The 21741-nt window shown below is 39.0% G+C and overlaps 1 protein-coding gene across 1 annotated transcript; it reads left to right on the top strand.

Moving 5' to 3' along the window:
- Nucleotides 1-7042: 7042 nt before the first annotated feature.
- LOC128732454 (microsomal glutathione S-transferase 1-like) lies at nucleotides 7043-21434 on the top strand. The gene is made up of 4 exons (XM_053825704.1): nucleotides 7043-7168; nucleotides 20588-20731; nucleotides 21034-21116; nucleotides 21191-21434. Exons 1-4 carry the CDS (start codon nucleotides 7043-7045, stop codon nucleotides 21432-21434), a joined length of 597 nt encoding a protein of 198 aa, XP_053681679.1.
- Nucleotides 21435-21741: the final 307 nt, after the last annotated feature.

The following is a 21741-nucleotide window of genomic DNA, read 5'->3' as shown; positions in this document are numbered from 1 at the left end:
ATTCAATAAAACCAAATTTCTTAAATCCTAATGCCTATTGAGCCTTGTACAAAAATGCTTCACCCTTCGGTGGCCTACAGGCAGTTAGCTAGTGCCTTTGCCATAATCGATGAAACGATGGATACCGGAACATGTTCTTCAGCTATTTTACGGCCTTGACAAACACAGCTACTTCAGCGTTCTAACCACGAAATTTTTGGAGTAAACCCTCCGCTTGAGGTTCGCTCCGTTTCTATCAGTCCCAGCTCGGGGACGATCAGAGGGTTGGCGGTCTTCGGTACAACGTTTATCTTCGACCGGTTCATCTCCTCCAGTGATCCCTTGACGTACCTAAACGAACAAAAAAGATTCACGCAGTCTCTGGGGTTCCTCGCTTAGAATTCGTTTAGAGAAATTCCGAGAAGATGCGTACAGGAATTACCTACGAATGGCCGAAACACAAATGACCGAACACGAATGGCCGAAAGACAAATGGCCGAAATTACAAATGGCATAATATATCTAATGGCCGAATCACGAATGGTCGAATCACAAAAGGCCGAAACACAAATGGCCGAATGTCATATTCGGCCAAAAATATTCACGGACTACAACCTGCAAAAACGTTGGGTATATGCTGCCCTTACTCGTTGTCGCTCGTTAGAACTTAACTAAGGGATTATCCCTACTAGTCAGTAAACCTAGGAAAATGCATGCACCTAGATAGAAGTGGGGGCTGCCCCCCCCACCCCCCACAGTGGCCGGCGCTTTCGACGGCGGGTCACCGGCGCACGCTCGCGTCCTGCGACCGTCTCTCCCTGAGTCGTCTAGGAAAGATTTGCTACTAATACTGTAAATAGGTCTTTTGCGGTTAGGGGAACAAAGAACTATCAATCATCTATAATCTATAGTAAAAAGTTGTGTCGCTTATTTTGTTTTTTTTTTTTATTTGATTAAAGTTATTGGTTAGCTACTTGCCAATTCCTGTTTTTATTAAATAGTTATTTAGGCATTCCGATAAAATTCGTGATTCGGCCTTCTGTGACTGTTGTTGAAATTTGTGTTTCGGCCATTCGGTACCAGCCCGCGTACAGAATGGCTTGATTGTAGGACCAAGTTGAGATTCCAATATTGCATTCCCGCGTTACCTGTGCTCGTTGAAGGAATCGCCTTTACTATAAAATAGGAATTCTCATGATTCTGAAAGTAGGCAATCTGGTCTGTTAGAAAGGGTAATGGGCTGAGCTCAATTCCGACTAAAAAATCGCGTCCTTCTTCGCGTGATACATCTTGATGTAGGTAGCAACTTTCGACAGACGCTTCGTACTGTACTGCATATCTCGCCCTTTAATCGCAGGCCCCTAAGGAAAGAACAGCGGATTAGACACTCCCTTTTAGCAGATCGTCAGCCCCAAGAGGACCTTCTGTGGGAAGTTAGTATGGCGTCATCGCTCCCTGTCAATTGTTGCCAGCGCCTAAGATGTGGAACGATGAGGTCACTTTACTCTCGGTCTTCCTCTTCAATTTCTGCTGCACTTGATGGTGGCACCAGGCTTCCGTTCGATGCTCTCGCCATACTCCAAAAGAGAGAAGATGTTATAAATGGCGGATCAGATATATCATGACGTCCAATTTCTTTGCTCCGGGGTGGTGCTGGCAGCAGGAATAAAGCATCGAGCGTGGTTGCCTGACTGTTTTCGCCATGGCTGCTGTTGATTTTGTACACAACAAGATTGCTACGTTATTAACAGGTTTGTTATGATTACCGATGCAAAGGTGAATTTACCACCAGGTGGCAGGGCAATCGCTTGAAAAATCGCTAAAATTAGTCCATTTTTTAATGCCTATGTTAGTGGATCCTCAGCTTGTCCACCATCCTTAATCATCATTTTGTTTCTCCGACTCCGCCTTTTTCACCACTCAACGGCACATAAAAATGTTGTTTCAAACGCCAAGACACCTCCGATGTTTCCTCAATGTCATTGGATAGAATGGTCTGGTTCTTGATTCCATTTATCTTCTTGCATCGTGCTTGTCAAAGCAATTCTGTCTCCGAAAAAATGTGATCGAATCTCGGTATCTCTCACTGTTTCGGCGTGTCAAAGTTGTAACCAATTTTAGAGCAATATGAGCCGGTTTTTCTCGTCATTTACTCGCTGGTACCGTGCGTCCAACCACTCACTGGTAGAGGCTATAGCAGTAGTAATACTTCTTACACTGTAGTACTGATCGAGTCGTAGATGTGCTCAGTTATTCAGTGATTTATATATTTAATTGACTTTTCATCCTAAGACTGATGAACAAAATGTCTCCAAATATATCGATTGTGGGCTTTCCAATTTTTTGGACACCGCACACTCGCCGTCAGCTCTCGATCCACCTGGTCTAATCGTTTGGCTCGCTATGCTTCTGGGCGTCTCGTTCCTATCGGATTCAAAGCAAGCACCACCTTCGTTAGGTAATTTTCTGACACTCAAACAACATGTTATGACCATCGTATCCGTTCAGCTTTAGCCTGTTTTCGAATACTAAGTTCACCATAGAACTGCGCGAGCTCATGGTTCATTCTCCATACTCCGTCGCCGCTGAAGATCACTCTTAGCACTGGTCTCTCTAAACCTCTGAGCAATATTGTAAATAATGTAAAAACAAGCAACTTTGCTGAAGAAATAAAATTTCTATCTTTATCAAGTGCTGAACTATAAGGCAACTATAGGCATTATTCTTTAGAACTTCTTTAAAAATTGGTTTTTCAATCTTAGCTTTTCTTAGTTGCATTTTACAAGAATACAATGTTCTAGGCAATCATCGAAGCACGCAAAATACACGTTTTTGCAGAAGACCGCGAATCTCTTGGACCTTTACTTGCTAAGTTATCGCATATTCAAGCTTTGAATTTTCATAGAATCACGAGCCCATGGGATAAAATTGGGCAAGTGGATTTATGAAATCAACGCTTCATCTTAAAGCTTAAGTCGAGTACTATAAACTTGTATAGGTTCCGCTTGTCCCCAACCACCCAAATGAGAGTACGGCAAGCATACGTTTTATGGGCTTCGCGTTCGCTATAGGCTCGATACACGTTCATTCTTTTGCGTTAGTAGATAGACACATGGTTTCTTCGGCAAAGTTGTAGAAAATATAAAGGCAAACAACTTTGCTAAAGAAATTTCTATCTCTGTCGAGTGCAAAGCTATAGAGCATTTTCTTTAGAAAATCTTTAAAAATTAGTTTTTCATACTTAGCTTATGTTGGTTGCATTTTACAAGAGTGTATGATTCTAGGCGATTATTGAAGGACTAAAAATACATGTTTTTGCAGAAGGTTGCAAATCTCTAGGACCTTTCCTTACAAAGTTATCGCTTATTTAAGCTTTATTTTTCTTTAACTTCACGAGCCAAAAGCGATAACTTTGTAAGGAAAGGTCCTAGAGATTTGCAATCTTCTAAAAAACGTTAATTACATAGAACATTGTATTCTTGTAAAATGCAAATAAGAAAAGCTAAGTATGAAAAACCAATTTTTAAAGAAGTTTTAAAGAATATGCTCTATAGTTCAGCACTCGATGAAGATAGAATTTTTTTTTCTACAGCAAAGTTGCTTGTTTTTACATCATTTACAATATTGCCGAAGAAACTATGTCTATATTTCCTAACATAAAAAAGTTTTTTTTTTATTTTCATTATAGTAAGCAATGACTAACTATTGACAGTTTTAGAAGAAGGAGGATATTCATACGAACAAAAGTGCTGAAGACCATTAATGATAAAATAGAAGCAAAAGAAACTAGGAAAACTAGGTTTCGAACTAAATACGTTAAACAGCCGGACGTGAATCCGGCATCTTACAGGATAGTGATCCGAGTCAACTTTTGGTCCCCGGGAAGACCCCCCAAGATCTGAGAACAGTTCTGCGATTATGATTATTTCAGGCAAGCTTCCGAATATTCCGTCATGGAAAGTAGGTACTGCAGATGGTCATTGGTCTCTGACTGGAGGATAGGTTACCTCACACCGTTGTCTTTCGTGATGTAGTGGAGGCTTTCTTTACCAGTAAGGAGGAAAAAACTCCTCACGCCTTACCAATGTATTTGAAACTGCGATGAACATATTTGTATCATGCCCTGGACACTCTCCTACGTCTTCTCGAGGAAATCATAGGAGTCCTTCATAGGAGGTCATCGGATTTATTGTTCGTCAGTGCGTCCTGCACGATAATACTCAGCATTCAAAGTACCGATTCTGCCACGCATTCGAGTCTATCAATCCATTAGAAGGAACACCTTGCACTAATAAGCGTATTTGGACAGATTAGTGTATCAACTGTACCGAAAATGTGATCTCAGTTGGAAAGATAATTTTTGAAAGATAAACGCACCTCATTTGGATTGAATAATTACGTAATTTTTACTGGCTCATTAAAAAAGCGCACACACGGACATACAAATTAGAAAGAAAAAAAAGCAACGCAATCAATCAAAAATAATTAATCTGATGTAATTGCTTTTTAAACGCCTGTTTCCTGAACATTAGCTATATAACGGTTGAGTAATGTAACTATTCAAATAGAATGTTTGTTGGGACTATTTTATGTCTTGGCATTAATTGTTATGTAAAAAAAACTCATTTCTCGTTGTTATCTGTTGTTGCTCCATTTTGCTAATGTTAGACATTATTACAGAGACACTACACAAGACAAAGCATAATGAGGATACAACTAGAATGACTACCTTGAATGAAAACTTTCACTTCAGATATACGACTTTTTTTACTGATTATCAATCATAAATATTTTCCTTTCTATTTTCACAAGTTACGGTGAAGATGGTCGTGGACAGCAATAACGACTCTCAGGTAATGTTCGAATTTTGACTGGAATAGTGTCGATCCCAAGCACTCACTATGCCTATGCACTATGCACTATGCTTTGCAATGAATCTCAGCAAAAAATATTTTAAAAATATTTTGAATGTCAACTACTTTTTTTAGTTGTGTCAAATATTATACGTAAGAAAATGAAGATCAGTACAAATAAGAAAAAAAAGTTATTTAACCCATTAAGCCCCAGACATTTCCCAGCAGGGATAGAAAGTTGAAACTTTCAGGAAAATTTTCTTTTAGGTCAACTAAGAAAAAACCACTGACATGTATTTTTAATTTTGACCCTGTGTCCCGCAACGCTACGTTGCGAAAACGCAACGCTGGGCGTTAAGGGTATACCGTTTTTGCATACCTGCATTATTATGCATATAAATGCTTCATACTTTTTTACCGTTAAATCAAATTTGGAATTTTTTTCTGTGATTTTGAGTATTAATAAAGATTAAATGAACGGCTTAGAGTATTACATGTTATGTTTTATGATAAATATCAAAACATTTGGGTTGGAGACCATTTTTGCACTAGACGCATAGTATGCAGTTTGAATGCTAAATGCATGTCATCGCAGATGATTAAATGCCTACCAACACGTTCCGGAAAGGTTGTAACATTAAATTTGGGTCCATAAAACTGTCGTTGCCATGACTCAATTCCTCCAGATATTCCGGAAGCAAAGGTACTTTAACAATTTATTACGCTCTTATCACAACGGCTTCTCCATCTGCCATCAGTGTTTGAAGCAGCGAATTCTATGTTATGTAAACTTTTATAATGTTTCCGGGATATTTTAAATAAGCGAAAGATAAGATTTACATTCATTTGTTTACTAAAAAGCGACGACATCAAATGAAACACCGCAGCGAACGAACGAAAACAAATATTTCCGTTGCAAATTTTGAATATCGTTACTTCCTAGCGTTGCGTTTTCGCAACGCAAAGCTTCAAACCTATCTGAAAATTACAAAAATAATCAAAATTATGAAACAAAGTTTTTTTTGGCAAGCAACCGATTCTTACTAACACTGATTGATAGGTCAAGCGTTAATAGAGGTAAAATCGAGTTTTATGAGCATTTTTCCTTAACTGTCTGAAAAATAGCAAAACCTGTTGTTTTGTCACAGCTGTAATTATGTTACATGTAACATCTGACCTTTGAGCAAAAACAGGTCGATTAGATTTTTTTCCAATCTTTCTTTGTTTCTCAGGGTCCAAGTTGATATCTTCAACCGGGTCTTCTCTAGAAACGAATGAAAGTGCGTTGCGTTTTCGCAACGCTAGGAGGAAATGGGTTAACGGAACATTGCGAACTACCGTGTTAAAAATCGTGTTAAAACCATGTAAGGAAAAATCCATACAACAAACACGTGTCCAGCACAACGCATATATGAAAAGCACCAATGATAGCGATGTGTATAAAACTGTCAAACTAAACAGGATTGTGCCAGAGCTTGAGGGCACTGACTCTTCAGACCTTCTTTCTAGTCAAATCAGAATAAGCGCATAGATGATATCTATGCTGACTGGACAAACAAACACAAACCAACAGTCTAAACATAACCATAATGACCGTGACTAGAAACCCTACCAAGCACCAACGCAAAACATCCAAAAGTAAGCGTACCTAATTCTGGGCATGGTTCCTAATTCTGCGCACTGTATATTTTAATTAAAAATTAAACATTTTCAAATTAATAATTGACACGTTAATTAAGATAAAAATTTGCAGGAAATTGAAAGTTTTGACAGAAATGTGTGGTGCACCGAATTAGGAACCATGCGCAAAATTAGGCGCGCTTACGGTACCAATTTTCAAACTCTCTTTTGATAACGTAACAAAGCTTTGGTTTCTTTGTTATTTTCTTTTCCCCTACCCGGCCGACTATTCACCATGTTGCATCACCGCTGCTGCGCTGGTGCAGCACTGGTGCTCGCACTGGTTAGGTCCCCACACACAAGCGGCGAACCCCTACGCGAAGGCTTTTCGTATTCTATGAAGCTTTTCGCTTTTCCACACCGAAGGCCGACTAGCTAAGCCGGCGCCTAGAGGTAAAAAGGCTGCGATTTATAACGGGAAAGCAGTTTACATTCAACCGCCCGACCGATCGTAGTTTCTACTAGACCACGCGTACCAGTGACCAACCAGTGATATTAACGGTGAAAGTGAAATGGAAACTACTATCACTATGGAGGGCATCCTGGCCAACCTGGATGCCGACCTGTTCCGAACGTACGCCTTCTGGTGCGCGTTGCTGGCACTGAAAATGCTTGGCGTAGGTCTGCTAACATCCATGACCAGGATCAGGAAAAGGGTAGGTTGTATCACGCGCGTGTTTTCGTTCCTTTGTTCCGTGTTTCAACGTCGTTTGTTGCATGATGGGCGTGCAACGTTGCATAGCTACAGGTGACTTTTCCTCCCGGAATTGTTGTTGTTGAAAGCTTACTAGCATGCAAGAACGAAACTGTTCCGGGTACTTGCAGCAGGCCTTGCACAAGTTTTGACGGCTGGAAGGAATTAACAACATCGTGAAGAAGAGTTGTTACTTGGTGGAAGAACTTATGCAATTTTTTCTATAAAAATTAGGAAAAAAAAACTAGTGAAGTCGTGTCATGTTCATACAATCGTTTTATCAACGACAGTCCAAAAATGGTACATGTTCAATTGACTTGTTTCTACTTTTCAATTTCACGGTTACGTTTCAATATTTCAATGTAATTTATTGTTCTTTATATTTTTAGTCACCGTAACGTTATTAATAACATGTGTCGTTGATTCTTCTCGGTGAATACTTCACCGAGAAGAATCAACGACACATGTTAGTAATTTATTGTTGTTTCATCATACTTCTCGATGTTTTACAATAACCAACTTCCTTTCTCCAAATTGTATTGAACTAAAATGTAAGTTTCATTTCGGAGTCCAGAGCCTGCACCCACAAGTTACGAAACTTTCGCGCCACTTAAGCAATCATTACGCGATTCGTATAAATCAGTCAGTCAGAGAACTTGCAGCCCAATGCGCACAACTTCTAGCCTAATTCGTTCATACAAGAAATGGTAACCATGTCGAAGCCGGGTTCGATTATCCAATTACTACATTCCATAGCACGTAAACAGTTTGCTTCGTAAACTGTAAATGCTTTCGACCATTTATGAAATGTACAATCTATGTGAAATGTATTATTAATTACACTTTTCTATTTTGTGGGAAATTTTTTCCGTTGTTTGGTGCAAAAATGTTATTGCAATATCAAACAACTGGATAAAATTAACGAATTTGTCACACAACGATATACCCCTTGGAAACTCTTGAAATATCGTCAACTTCATAGGATTAGAGTTTTTTCATAAAAAAAACTAACTTTGAAATAAATCCAACGTCACGAAAGCGGCTGGCATCTCACTCGCTATTCTGACGCATGATTTTGTCACATTCAGCATCGAACGACTCTGCTTAATTAGTTTCGTCGGAAAACCATGTTCTAGCATTATCTGCCACAGGCTGTGACCCACAGCTCATTTCGTTTGACAAAATCGTACATCGCCTTAAAGTCCACAGATTATGAGTCTGCAAGTTATACCTACTCTCACAACTGGTCTAATAACTGACGGCAGAAACCCTCTCGAAAACCAGCTTGGTACCCGCCGACGAAGGACTCCGCTAACGATCTCAGTCTACAGAATAGGATACGGGAAAACACTTATGGGCAGAATTGATCCTCGATAGTTTTTACACTCGAGTCGATGTCGTTTTTTGAAAATAGGGCAAATGAGGCCAACCAACCACTCCTCCGGCATTTGGTCTTCCACCCAGATCTTGACAATGATCCGGTGGATTGCTTTGTACAGCCGCTCGCTCTCTGCTTTTAGAAGTTCAACCTGGGACTGATCTCCGCGTTTACCACTCCAATCAACAACATCTGGAAGTGCTCCTTCAGCTTGGCGCTGTCATTGCACATCAAAGGCATAGCACAATTCCTGCACCTCACCGTTTTCTAAAAACTCCGTGTGTCGTTATTGGTGAATCTCTTCGCTGCGCGGGCGAGAACGTGCTCCGCGTACACGAGTTCTTTTAGACAAAGGATTCATTTTCTCTACATCTTCCTCTGTTCTGACGTGGTGTAGCCGCAGTGAGCATACGATTCCTGGCCTGATTCTTCTCATCTGTCACTATCGGGCATTCGGCATCAAACCAGCTGTTACGCTGCCTTCCACGCCTCGTGGCTACCACTTCTCTCGCAGTTCCACGCTGCCTCCACACTGCCCATGGATTCATAGGTGACGTAACGACCAACACCATGATTGTTAAGAAAACCTTTTTCTTTTTCTTTTTTTGACAGCTTGAGAAAAAAAACCCAAAATTTTAGTTGTCACCCGCTATACCCGAACAGGAGCCAAAACCTCATCCACACCTAATGAATATCCAAGTCAGCTATCATATCTAAATTTGATATTCATTAGTTATCGCACTTTTATGAAGAATAACTTACGAATATCTCGATGCGATGATACCTCAACATGTTATTAATAAGTTATATCTAGGGCAGGACGTGAAATGTAACTTCTTATTCTTCTTTATTTTGTTTTGGTTATTCCTTTTCAAAATTTACTACGGCAACGAAAAGTGTTTCCAAGAATGCAGCTGCAGTTTATGATAGAAGCCATTTATCCTAGTTGATCACTAATTACACAAAAACAGATCCAATCTAGCCGAATTACACTTCCACTTCAATTTAGTTTGTTTTATGTCAACACGCCACGATAAACAAGCTCTTAAAAACCTAGTAACGTAAAAAACTTGATGCTTTCAGTGTTTGCTGTGGTTTCCAGCAACACTTTTGCGCTTCCCTTGTGAATTTTTGTTGTTGTTGCACGCATGAAATCAGCCAATCAGGAAGCTGGCTCTGTTTTGACAGCAAATTGGCTCTTTTGCGATACAACGTGTCACGTCCTGTGCTAGAGTTATATTACATTTTTGTACTTTACCAAATGAATTACTCAATCAGCTATGAAGCTATAAATATCTAAAAATATCTAATCTAAAAATATCCATAAAATATCTGGATCAGGTATTCTTCAATAATTTTCTCCTACTCGGGTTATGCCGCTAAAAATGCATAGGACCGAAAAAGCACATTTTGATCACTTTGGTTTTACGTCAACTATGAATCCATGGACAGCACAGTCCACTTGTATATTCCCTTTCTTCTTGTTGTTCTGCGCTCCGTTGATCAAGCTTTCTGATGTATTCCGCTGCCACGCCATCTGCCGTCAATCGCTAGATGTTGAAACATAGCGTCCTCTCAGTGCGAGCCTTCGTCGCGTTCGACAACCTTACGCGAAAATTGGTGCCCGAAAAGACTGTACATCGTTGACAGCCGAATAGTGTCAACCGTCAATCAAGACGAGCTCGATCTGAGAGCTAGAGTCCCCATTTGGATGTCTCCAGGTGTTTTTTCGAATATTCAGACGTGGAACGTGGATGCTACAGATGGCCATTTCTCTGGCCGCGGCGAAATTTATGAGCTTCAGATCGTTATCGTTGGTCGACACTCCGACAGATGAAGGCTATGTCTTGCAATGACAGGACGGAAGAATTCCTTCCTTCCGATTTGCGCATTTGCATCTCCGATGATGATTTCCACGTCTTGTTTTGGACATTCTCTACTTCTATCGTGCCTGTTATAGAACTCATTCTTAGCATCATCGGATTTATCATTTGTCGGTGCGTATACGTTGTTTAGCCTGCAGTTGACAAATTCGCCCTTAATTCGCAACACACACACATACGATCAACTACGGGCCTCCACGGATAACTCGTTATGTTTGCTTTCCCAACACTACGAAACCGACTCCATATTCTGCCCAGGTCGCACCTCCTAGCATAGCTGCTTCAGTATGTACATGAAGCATTTCCAGGTATGACCATCGATCGTTGTCTTTTGGCTTAGATCTATGGAAGGAGCGTTCAGCAGGGACTTGAGAGACCCACAGCTATACTTAACGCTCCTTCCAGGTAACTTTTCTAATTTCATACTTCAAGTGCAATCTATTTAAAATCCAATCTAATGTTCCAAGACAAGTCCAGTTTCAAGTCTATTTAATTCTAATTTCATCCAATTTAAAGTTCACTTTCAAGCGCAATTTCAAGTCCAATTGAATCGAAGTAATTCCAATTTAATGTCCCATTTTCTTGTTTAATTACAATTTCGCCTCCGTTCTCAAGTCTAATTTAAGTCCAATTTCAAGCATAAATGAATTCCAATTTTATCCCCGATTCCCGAGAACAGTTTCAAATGCAAGTCCAATTTAAGTTTAATATTCTTCTAATTTTTTCTTCGATCACAAGTCCAATATAATGTCCCATCTTGAAGCCAATTTAAAGTTCATCCTAATTCCAATTTCAACTCCGATTTAAAGACCAATTGCAAGACTAATTTCTAGTACAATTTCTTAGACTAGAAAGGCACAATTTGAAGTCCGATTGAGGTTTAATTTAATGTCCAATTTTAAGTTCATTATAATTGCAATTTCATGTCGAATTTCAAATGAAAATCTAGTTTCAACTCAGGTTTCAATCTTATTGCATTGTTTCAAATCTGATTTCAAATGCAATTTCGAACCACACAATCGCTGTTTAATTTACTAAAGGGTGTCCCACATCAGATTGCATCACGGAAAAAACGCTGTTGAAAATTACCTAGTTGACCGATCCTTTTCAATCCTTACACTTAACTCCACCCATAAGGTTTTGTACAGCATCTGGCTGCAGCTTCTTTTGTACGGAAACACACTTTGTCTTCATATCTTCCTCAGATTTGCCCTGCTTGGAATGCTTCCGTAGTGCCTGCTTAATAATAGCCTAGTATTTTTCGATGGGCCTTAATTCCGGTGCGTTGGAGGGGAAGGTACATGTTTGTTGATACGAAAGTGACTCCATTGGCTTCGTACCACTCCATGACATCCCTGGAATAGTGGCACGAAGCTAGGTCCGACCAGAAGATCGTAGAGCCCTCGTGTTGCTTCAACAGAGGAAGCAGACACTTCTGTAGACACTCCTTGAGGGGGGTCTGCCCGTTTACAGTCCCGGCAGTCAAGAACGGCGCACTCCATTTGCCACATGAGCTGAGCAGATCGCTTGCCAAATCATATATTTCTTGGTAAACTTTGAAAGTTTCTGCTTTCTTTCTTCCTCCGGAACATTAAACTTGTGCTGGGCGGTGAAGAACAGTAGTCCCGGAAGCTGCCGAAAGTCCTCTTAAGGACGTAAGTCTCATCGTCCATGATGCGACAATGAGGCTTCATCAGTATCTGGGTATACAGTTTCCGGACCCGTGACTCTCCCATCGTATTTTGCCGATCGTGACGATTTGGAGCCTTTGTGTGTATTGGGATTCTCCTTAACCGCTTCCACGACTCGCGTTTGATCCTGATCACTACTAGAACATCCATTCTGACCGTATTTCTCCTTCCGTTCGATGGTCAGAGTTTCGAGTAAACAGTGTAAACAATACACTCTAAACAACTTCTATTCAAATTCTCAAGAAGAGATTCTTCTTCCGTTGTACAATTTGATGTGGGACACCCTTTAGACCAGTAGTAGTTTAGTGAGTAAAACATTCGGGTAAGGGCCCTACCTGCCATTACACAACCCGATAGATTTTTGGTCTATATCGAAGTATTCCAGTTTATCTAATTAATCATTCTTCGCATTAGACATTTCTTCCCTTTCGGCGGCAGTATAAAAATTAACCAATACTGCAGTTAAAAGTAGTACCACAGAACAGAAGTGGAAGTTCGAACAATCGTTCGAGCAAAACCTGGCATCTACGCTCTGGTCTAAAACTCTACCAATAAGTAAGAACTTTGACTACTTTTTGTTTTGAGTGCACTTGTCATTCAAAATCTCGTCTAAACGAAATTCTTCAACTCGTCTAAATATTTCAGCTTTACTTCGCACATAGGAGTATTTGATGCAAAATGTTGGCCATAAGTCCAAAATGGTAAATGCATGATTTTATCAAAATATCGTATCTATTATCACAACAGGGCCTACTACTGTGTTACCTGACTCACTGCGCATAGCGTTGAATTCGCGGTATCGTGTTGGTTCGAAAGGTTTCGAAAAATATCGCCATTGTATCGAAAATAACGTACTTAAACGTTATATTGCAAGTGCTAGTAGTACGCAATAATTGTATTGTGAAACTGAATTGTTATTTATGCAACTTTTTACAAGTTAAATACAATAACAAAAGCACAACTTATAAAAAATCGGTTGTTATCGATATTAGCTGCATATGCGTTATAAACGAATAAAACGCATGGTGACGTTTTATTTCAATAACACGCATATTCGCAGTGAGTCAGGTAAAACAGTAGTCACGTTATTGTTCTATGCAGGATTGATTCATATTTTTTTTCACAGAGTATGCTGTTATTTTGGATAGCAGTTTTCAAGACGCATCCTATCGCTCGTGGGTATATAAACCTGAAAATCTGAATGAAATATTATTTGCTTAACATAAGTGAGCATTTTCTCCGTAAAGAAGAATATTTTTCAATAATTTTATCCAGCTTTTTACGAGCCATATTGGTGAACCGTATAATCTGTGTTAGTGTGTTCGTAATATTTGGACAGTATTTTTGACATTTCGTAATTACATCGCACGTTTTCTTTGCGCACGTTCACGTTAAAACTAACGGAATGTGCGGAAAGAAAACGTGCCATGTATTTAGGAAATGTCAAAAATGCTATCCAAATATTACGAACGCCGTCCGCCATTATGGCATGTAAAAAACTGGATATGCATCAATATATCCATCAGCTTCTTCGAGCCATAATGGCGACTGCCATTCGACTCAGTTCGACAAGACAATTATGTTTACGTATATATGTATGCACGCATGTACATATGCATATACATGCATAGGCGTCACATACACAAACCAATTTTATGTCACATACACAAACCAGTTAGCACCGCCTAATTAGCTTCGAGGTACGATGCTAGTCTAACAAGCCAGTCGTCGTATGTTCGAATCTCGGCTACACTGAGAAAACTTTTCGTATAGTTTCTATGTGTCCCATATATAGATTTTTGCAATGTGCCCAGTAAATGATCTTTATGTGCCAAACAGTTTAGTGACTAAATGAACGTTCATTTAGTTAATAAAGAGGTACTAGCATTGTAGCACCGTAAATACAAAAGATACAGCAAAACTTTATTCAGCAAAATTGTAGATAATAACTTGTTCTATAAATGATTCATATATCACATTGTCAAATTTTGCTCCGCTGAGACGGTACTGTCAACTGAATCAAAATTGAGTCAAAGTGATCGAACCATCCTTGGTCAAAAGGTTTGGTCCTCTCAACTGTGTATAGTATAACCTCTTAACCTTCCTAATGCATTAGAAAAAAGATTTGAGATTGCTCTCATTATCATTTTAATTCGAATTTCGTTTCGTATTTTGAAATAATTCATTGCCGCAAGCATTGTACCGCAAACTTCGAATCACATCAGCTTGATGAAATAAGACTAATAGAAGTAATGCAGATATTTTGGACCAACATGGCCACTTCACCGGAAAAACATCTGGTACCTGATTCGCGACACATTGTTTAAATTTTAGGATAATTCATCTTACGGCACATCAGATCACATCATCTTGATAAAATGAGACTATTGAAAGTATAATAAAGACATTTTGAAAGCAAATGACCACATCACTATCGGATCTGGAACATCCGGTACCTGGTTCAGGGGAATTCTTTGGATTTTGGGATAATGCATCATGAGGCACATCAAATCATATCGCTTTGATCAAAAGACATTGATGGAAGTACAATGGAGACATTTTGGAACCAAATAGCCACTTCAGTAACCGGGTTTGGGTTCAATTGATGATTTTAGGGTATATAGCTTATATAACTTATAATGAACCGGTTAACAGGGTAGTTCTGGTTATATTGGAGCGGTTTGAAACAAAATCGCATGGCACTGAAAACTTAGAAGTTTTAGTTTTAGAAGCAACCATTACCATTGGAATAAAAACCATCTTATGTGTTGAAGGCATACCGTGTATCATAGCTTCTAAGGTATTACACATTTTTGTCCTGAATAACCCCATATGTGCTGAATCATAATCCACTCAGTTAGCTTCGGGGTAAGATGCAAACCTAACAAGCAAGTCGTCATATATTCGAATCTCGGCTGGTAGGTGCTGCTATAGAGTCAGTAGGATCGTTGCACTAGCCCCGTAATTATCCTGTACTCTAATAACCAGCTGCGAAGTCTGTCTATCTGCCCAAGTAACTGGGTAGTTCCATTAGTGTTATTTTGCTAAGCCGATGTGATTTGATGTGCCGCAAAATGAATTATCTCAAAATACAAAAATGTCCCCGGAGACAGGTGGTTGATGTTCCGGAGCCGACGCTGAAGCGGCCATTATTCAACAAAATACTCCGAAATTTACCTTGGGTGTCAGTTTTGGGTCATACCTTTCAAGCGAGGCAAAGAAAACGAAGTTCGGATTGAAAATGGATGAAAAAGAGCAAGCTCAAAATTTGGGTCCTTTTTGATGATGATTTCGTTTAGATGGACCGATAATACAAATTAATTGGGGAATCAAACGACATGCATTGTACAACGGGAGCAAATCATTTGAATTTATAAGAAGCAATAAATTGAAATAACTTACAGAAGACAACTATACAAAAACTTTTTAAATTAGGAATATCGTAAAAAAAAAGAATTCATAACTACATATTTCATCACTGTCCAGGCAGATTAGACGAGACACAGGGGGATTAAAATACCCAACTTTTGTTTTTGTTTTGGTTTGACTGAGCGAACTGACAGATTCAGTTGGTTCGACTAGTTGAATTTCATAACGGAGACAACAGCTAATAATAGTAAAATTGTAATAAAAATACAGTGTTTAATTGCTTCCTGTTTAATACTTCCAACCAGCAAGTGAGAGCAAAACCAAAACTGATAAATGCTATACGGACAATATGTAGAGTTTGACAGCCTCACCAGTCCCTAGTGACGAGACTGGAGCATTTAGACGAGTTGGCAAGGATGCCAGAAAGAAAAGTGTTATGAATTTTCAAAATGTATCATCGAGACGAGAATCGAAATCAACATGCGGCTTGTGATCTTAAACAAGTTTTATATTGCAAATTGCATCAAAAACGCGAAATGCAAGAAACTTGCAGACATATTACAAGTAAAATCCCCGCAACGAGCTGTCAATTACATGTCAATTTATTGGGATTGACACTCGCAATAGTTGACATAAATATTTGACAACTCGCCGCTGGAATTTTACTTGCAAACTGTTTACAAGATTTTTGCATTTCGCGTTTTTAATGCAATTTGCAATATAAGAATTGTTGATGTGCGACTGTATTGGTGGTTTGTATGCATCGGGAAACACTTTGCAACGAAAAAAAAACTCCAGATGCAAACAAATCGGGTATACGTATACGCGGCGATGTGTGCGTAATATTCTTGTCAGCAATCTCTATGCTAAACTTCCAACGATATGCGTAACCGGTGTATCGTATAAAACAGGAGTAAAATCAAAAGTCGCGTAGGTATAGATTTTGATTTTTATTATTGATCACCTGCGATTAGCGGCAACTACATTAGCATGTTTGAGAGATGAAAAAACACCTATGCTAGTTTTGATCACACGGTGGCAACTTTGACGTTTTCGAACAAAATAGGTGAAGCCAACTCAACTGGATCACTGGATCACTTTTATGCTAGTGTGCGTGTAAAAGAATAATTAATACGATATTTCCGCAGCAGCAAACTTAGCTTTTGTAGCGGCATCATCTGTTTCTCGCCGGAAGGAAAAGTGAAGTTTTATGTTAGACGAATGTAAATTATTGTTGCCAATGCACTGTTTTTGAGATTCCTAGAAAATTCTTCACTTCTATATAACTAAACTGATAAATGCATGATTGAGTTTTTGTTGGTTTGGTCGCGTGAGCATAAAGATTATTAACACCTTTTTGCCATTTCCGTACAGGAATTCAATAGAATTGTTCTGGCAACTTTGCTTTGGCTGAGCTAGTCTAAAGTTGGAAAACAGTATAGTAAATTTTCCGTGTAAAAAGCCACTTTCCACCGCCAGGTTCGCTAGTATCTGTAAAAGGTTAGAGTTACGAGTTTTGATTTTAACTTCCACTTCTGTTCTGTGGTAGTACTCTGCACTGCCGTGCTCTACCTTATTCAAAAATTTTAATTTATGGCCAAATAATTTCTCAATGAGTCAATCCCCTGATTAGGAAGTGCGAAGCAGATAAAGAATACCATTTTAATTCAAATTTAATGTCCCATTTTCGGCCAATTTCAAGTTTTTAGTCAATTTAGATTTCACCTCCGATCTTAAGCCCAATATCAAGCCTAATTTAATTCCGTTTTTTCCTCGAATTTCGAATCCACGATCACTAAGATATGCAAGGATCTTCAACCTGGTTAATTCCATTTCTTCAGTCATAGGCAGCACTTTGTTCCAACGGATCCACTTTCATCGTCGATGTCCTCGTCCTAATCGCAGCCAGTCCCGCAAAAATCTTGAACCAACATACGACCGAAAACGTTGAACGAAGAAAGCAAGCCTTGAGGATCGAACATCGCCATGACAAAGTGTAACATGACCCTTTCGTTCGGCTTTTCGGTCATTTTACCCTTTGCAGAACCGGTTGGCAGGGGATTGTCCCCTGTTGTGACACGGCCTCGGTTGTGAAACACCCGTAGTTTTAAAGTTTTTATTGTCCTAGGGCTGACAAGTTACCATCAACGTCTAGTCTCATAGTAATATAACTTTTGAGCAAACAACGGTTAAACTTCAACATTTACAACGCTTTGTAGGCAACGTGTTGAAAAAAAACACCCAAAAAAGTTTTTTCGCATGTTTTGCAATTGATTATTTTGTGCACCAAATAGAATAAAAAAGGTCAGGTAAAGGCATATAAGTTCAGTTTTGGACCTCTATTTCATCACGCAGACAAATTTTTCACCTAAAATAATATCAAGAGCAACATGTGAAAAGGGTCTAAGTGCAAATGAGAATTCTCTTCGTGTCTCCTCACTTCCGCTTATCACGGCGATGCAAATTCACTTGAACGGATTGATTCTGCATGAAACGGTTGCTGGCGTCATTTGCTAGCTATTTGTAAAGAAAAATTGCATTGGAATGCATTCATGTCGCCGCACAGTGGTCCAAACAGCGAAAAACGTGATCGTGTGATATTGCGCCGGAACGTGAAGTTTTTCGCATGTAGTGTCTTTAGGAACATTTCTTGGTATAACAAGCCCCTTCTTGTGAGAGAAGTCTTTGGGTGATTAATTCCCTTAAAAGTGAGATACGAAATTTATTTTTTCGTATATTCGAGATACAGGTTTGGTACTTTCGGCAAAGTTGTAGTAAATATCAATACAAACAACTTTATCAAGTATTATCACCATACTTGTATCTCTTCATATAAATTATCTATGAAGCGTTTTTCGCGGACAAACCCTTTAAAACAGTTTAACAACCCTGATTTATTCTGGTCAATTTTTACGTGTTCATAGTGTTCTAGAAAGTTGTTTATCTTGCTAAAATCAACGTTTCTGAAGAACATTATTACATGTTATTTTCTAACGTTTCGGAGATTTTGAGCTTGTTTGGTGAAAAATAGTACTTCTTTGAACTTAAATATTTCCCAAGGTGGCAAATGGTGGCAGATCACACAACTTCTACTTAAAAGTACAACAAAAAACCTGTAAAAGCAAGTATCAATTGAATGTTTCTGTTTGTATCCTCAAAAGTTATAATTGTTTTAAAAATCCATCTCAGTCATGTTTACAGAACAATGAAACTGTACTTCGGATGCAATAAACGCCATTTTGCTTACGTTGACAATCTCTTTCTAACTAGTTTAGTTACCAGCAATTTTTTCGCCTATTTTCGAGTCGAAAATGAATGTAGACTTAAAATTATTTGACACAATTAATAAGAGAAAAGCTTCCAAATAACTAACTGAAGTTTATTTTGTTTGTTTGTATTTTGTTCAATTTTGCATTGCTCTCTCCTTCCGCATTTTTCGACAACAATATTTGATGATGAGTCATCTCACCTACACCTTTATTTAACATAATTAACTATGTATGACGTACTGCTTACTTAGTCATTCCGAGAAAATTCGTTCGTTCATGACTCGACCTTTTGTGATTGTTGTTGAAATTCGGCCATTTGGATTTCGGCCATTCGTGACTCGACATTTGTGTTTCGGCCATTCGGTACCAGCCCATTATGAGTGTGTTCTGTTGAAAAGACATCAATCGAAGGACTTGAACAAAATAGGCTGTCGTAATAATCGTGTACGACTCGAGTATACGATTTCGTCATGCAATGCATGACATGAAATGCAATAATGTTCCATTCTAAAGTTAATTTTCAGTTCACTATAATTCCAATTTTAACTCCGATTTAAAGTCCAATTACAAGACTAATTTCTAGCACAATTTCTAGTCTAATTTCAGGCACAATTAAAGTTCAATTTAATGTCCCATTGTGAAGCCAATTTCAACTCCGATTTGAAGTTCAATTTCAAATCTAATTTCAAACCCAATTTTCTTTTCGATCTCAAATTCAATTCTAATTTCAACTCAGAATTCAATTTTTCAAATCTGATTTCAAATGCAATTTCGAGCCGAACAATCGCTTTTTAATTCACTAGCAAGGCATCTTTCATGCCGATTTTCATTATACTATGCTCGTGTAAAATAAGTGAGACCCAGATTCTGGGACCTATTTTGTACGATAATTTTCAAATATGGCCATCGCATATTTTAAATTTGAACTTAATTTACGGCGCAACTCATGGCTGATACAAGGCGAATTCCTTTTCCTGCCTGCTTGTAAGATGCCGATCTGACATCTGACAATCGGTGGGTGAAAAAGGGTAATATCATTTTAAAAGCTGTTTATGCCGAAGGTTTTTTCATGAATTTAACAAACCCATAAGAAACGTGCGCTAGGTGCAATTGCTATTCATAAGATTAGATTAGATTAGATTTGGTTCATTTAGCTATACCGCTTCTGCCAAGGAAAATTTGATGGAATGCGCGTAGAGCTATTTATTATCTATAATAATACTAAATTAAGCTTTGAAGTTAGCAGCAAGTCAGTGCACAGTTTGCAAACAACGGCACGGCACAAAACATAGAGCAATGCTCAATTGTCTTGTCAAAATTTTGGTTGCAAATGTGCAAAATCCAATTTGCACGGAATTTGGGATTTTACCGGTTTGTGTAACATTACACCAAACTGTTTTGAGTCACATGACCTATAACAATAGCTTTAATAATAGACTCAATGGATATTAAAACTAGCCAAGCATAGGAAAATCACATACGATTCAATCAATTCGGTTCCCAATAATTTCCACAAGAAACTGGTTTCGTACAGTTTGCACAATAATTAGCATCGGCTCCGACACTAACCGGTCTCTTGATGCTGGTCACAATCAAAACATTCGGCGAAATTCACTTGGAAACTAGACAATCGACGACACACGATCGATCGCGACGACCGACCGTTGGTCGGTAAGCCGTTCCCAATTTCGAGGCGAGAGATAGGCTCACTGTTGACACTGTCGATTCACGCGAGCCGATAAAAACGTACGCGATGTCATCGCAGGCATCAGTGCGCGCACCACGATAAAGGCTGCTTGCGAACGTAACAACGCCCATTTTTTGCGAAACTTTATCGCGCCCGACTTTGGGCTTTCGGAATGTCAAAACAAATGCGGTGCTGATAACGAAATTATAGCCACCGTGTTTGCATTTCCGTCGGTCCACTTAGGTCCGGTAAATACATTAGCGACCAAAGATGTGACGTTTTTCAAAAACACATTGGTGCTTAATTCGATTAACAATCAGAAAAACCGAGAATGATCATTTGCAACATTACCTTACTGACGAAAACAAGCAATGCGTGTAGTTTGGAGAGAAACAAACAAAATGTAACATTTCATCATGATATGGCAAAAAAAGCCTCAACCAACACAATGTTGGTTTAGCCGAATTTGGGCTTCCAGCTAAAAAACATACATATATAGTAGAGTAAAAGTGAAAAACTACCGATAAGTAAACATGTTCAACTTTTCTAGGTCTATGTAAGCCGAGAGGATGCAGCGTTTATGAACGCCAAATGGAAACGACAGTACGATCCCCACGTGGAACGAGTACGCAGGTCCGTTGCACTTTTCGGTGACAGCTTTGAACGCTAGCTAGCACTGATTAATCCACCTATGATACCATTTGCAGAGCTCATCGGAATGACCTGGAAAACCTGTTGCCCTTCTATTTGTTGGCGTTCCTGTACCTGCTGACCGGACCGAACCCGACGCTGGCTGGCAGGCTAATCCGATGGTCATCCATCAGCCGCATCATCCACAGTATCGTCTATGCCTGCTTCGTGGTTCCCCAGCCAGCACGCGTTCTGAGCTATGCAGTAATGCAGCTATCGATGGCCTACATGTCCTACAAGTGTATGTCGTTCTTTTTGTGATGCAAAAAGAACGGTGAATCACGTAACCAAAGAAAGTTCATTAATTAAAACTCATCAAGTAGCGTGTAATACATTTCGTAGGGAATTAAACAAATAACTTGGGTGTTGTTTCGCTAAATTTTAAAATATGTGTAAATCTCACTGTATAAGTTGAATTTCTTGGAACGCAATGATCACATCACAATGCACATCCGGTGGGCTACTGCTCAATATAGCATAATTCTAATTGAACTACCTATACAAGGCCGTACATTTCTATGAATCACTTCGATTCACAGATTCCAGATACGGGGGAGAAAAGGTGACT

This window comes from Sabethes cyaneus, chromosome 1 (assembly GCF_943734655.1).
Source record: "Sabethes cyaneus chromosome 1, idSabCyanKW18_F2, whole genome shotgun sequence".
Taxonomy (NCBI): domain Eukaryota; kingdom Metazoa; phylum Arthropoda; class Insecta; order Diptera; family Culicidae; genus Sabethes; species Sabethes cyaneus.
Note: the sequence above shows the minus strand (reverse complement) of the source record. Positions and strands in the feature narration are given on the sequence as shown.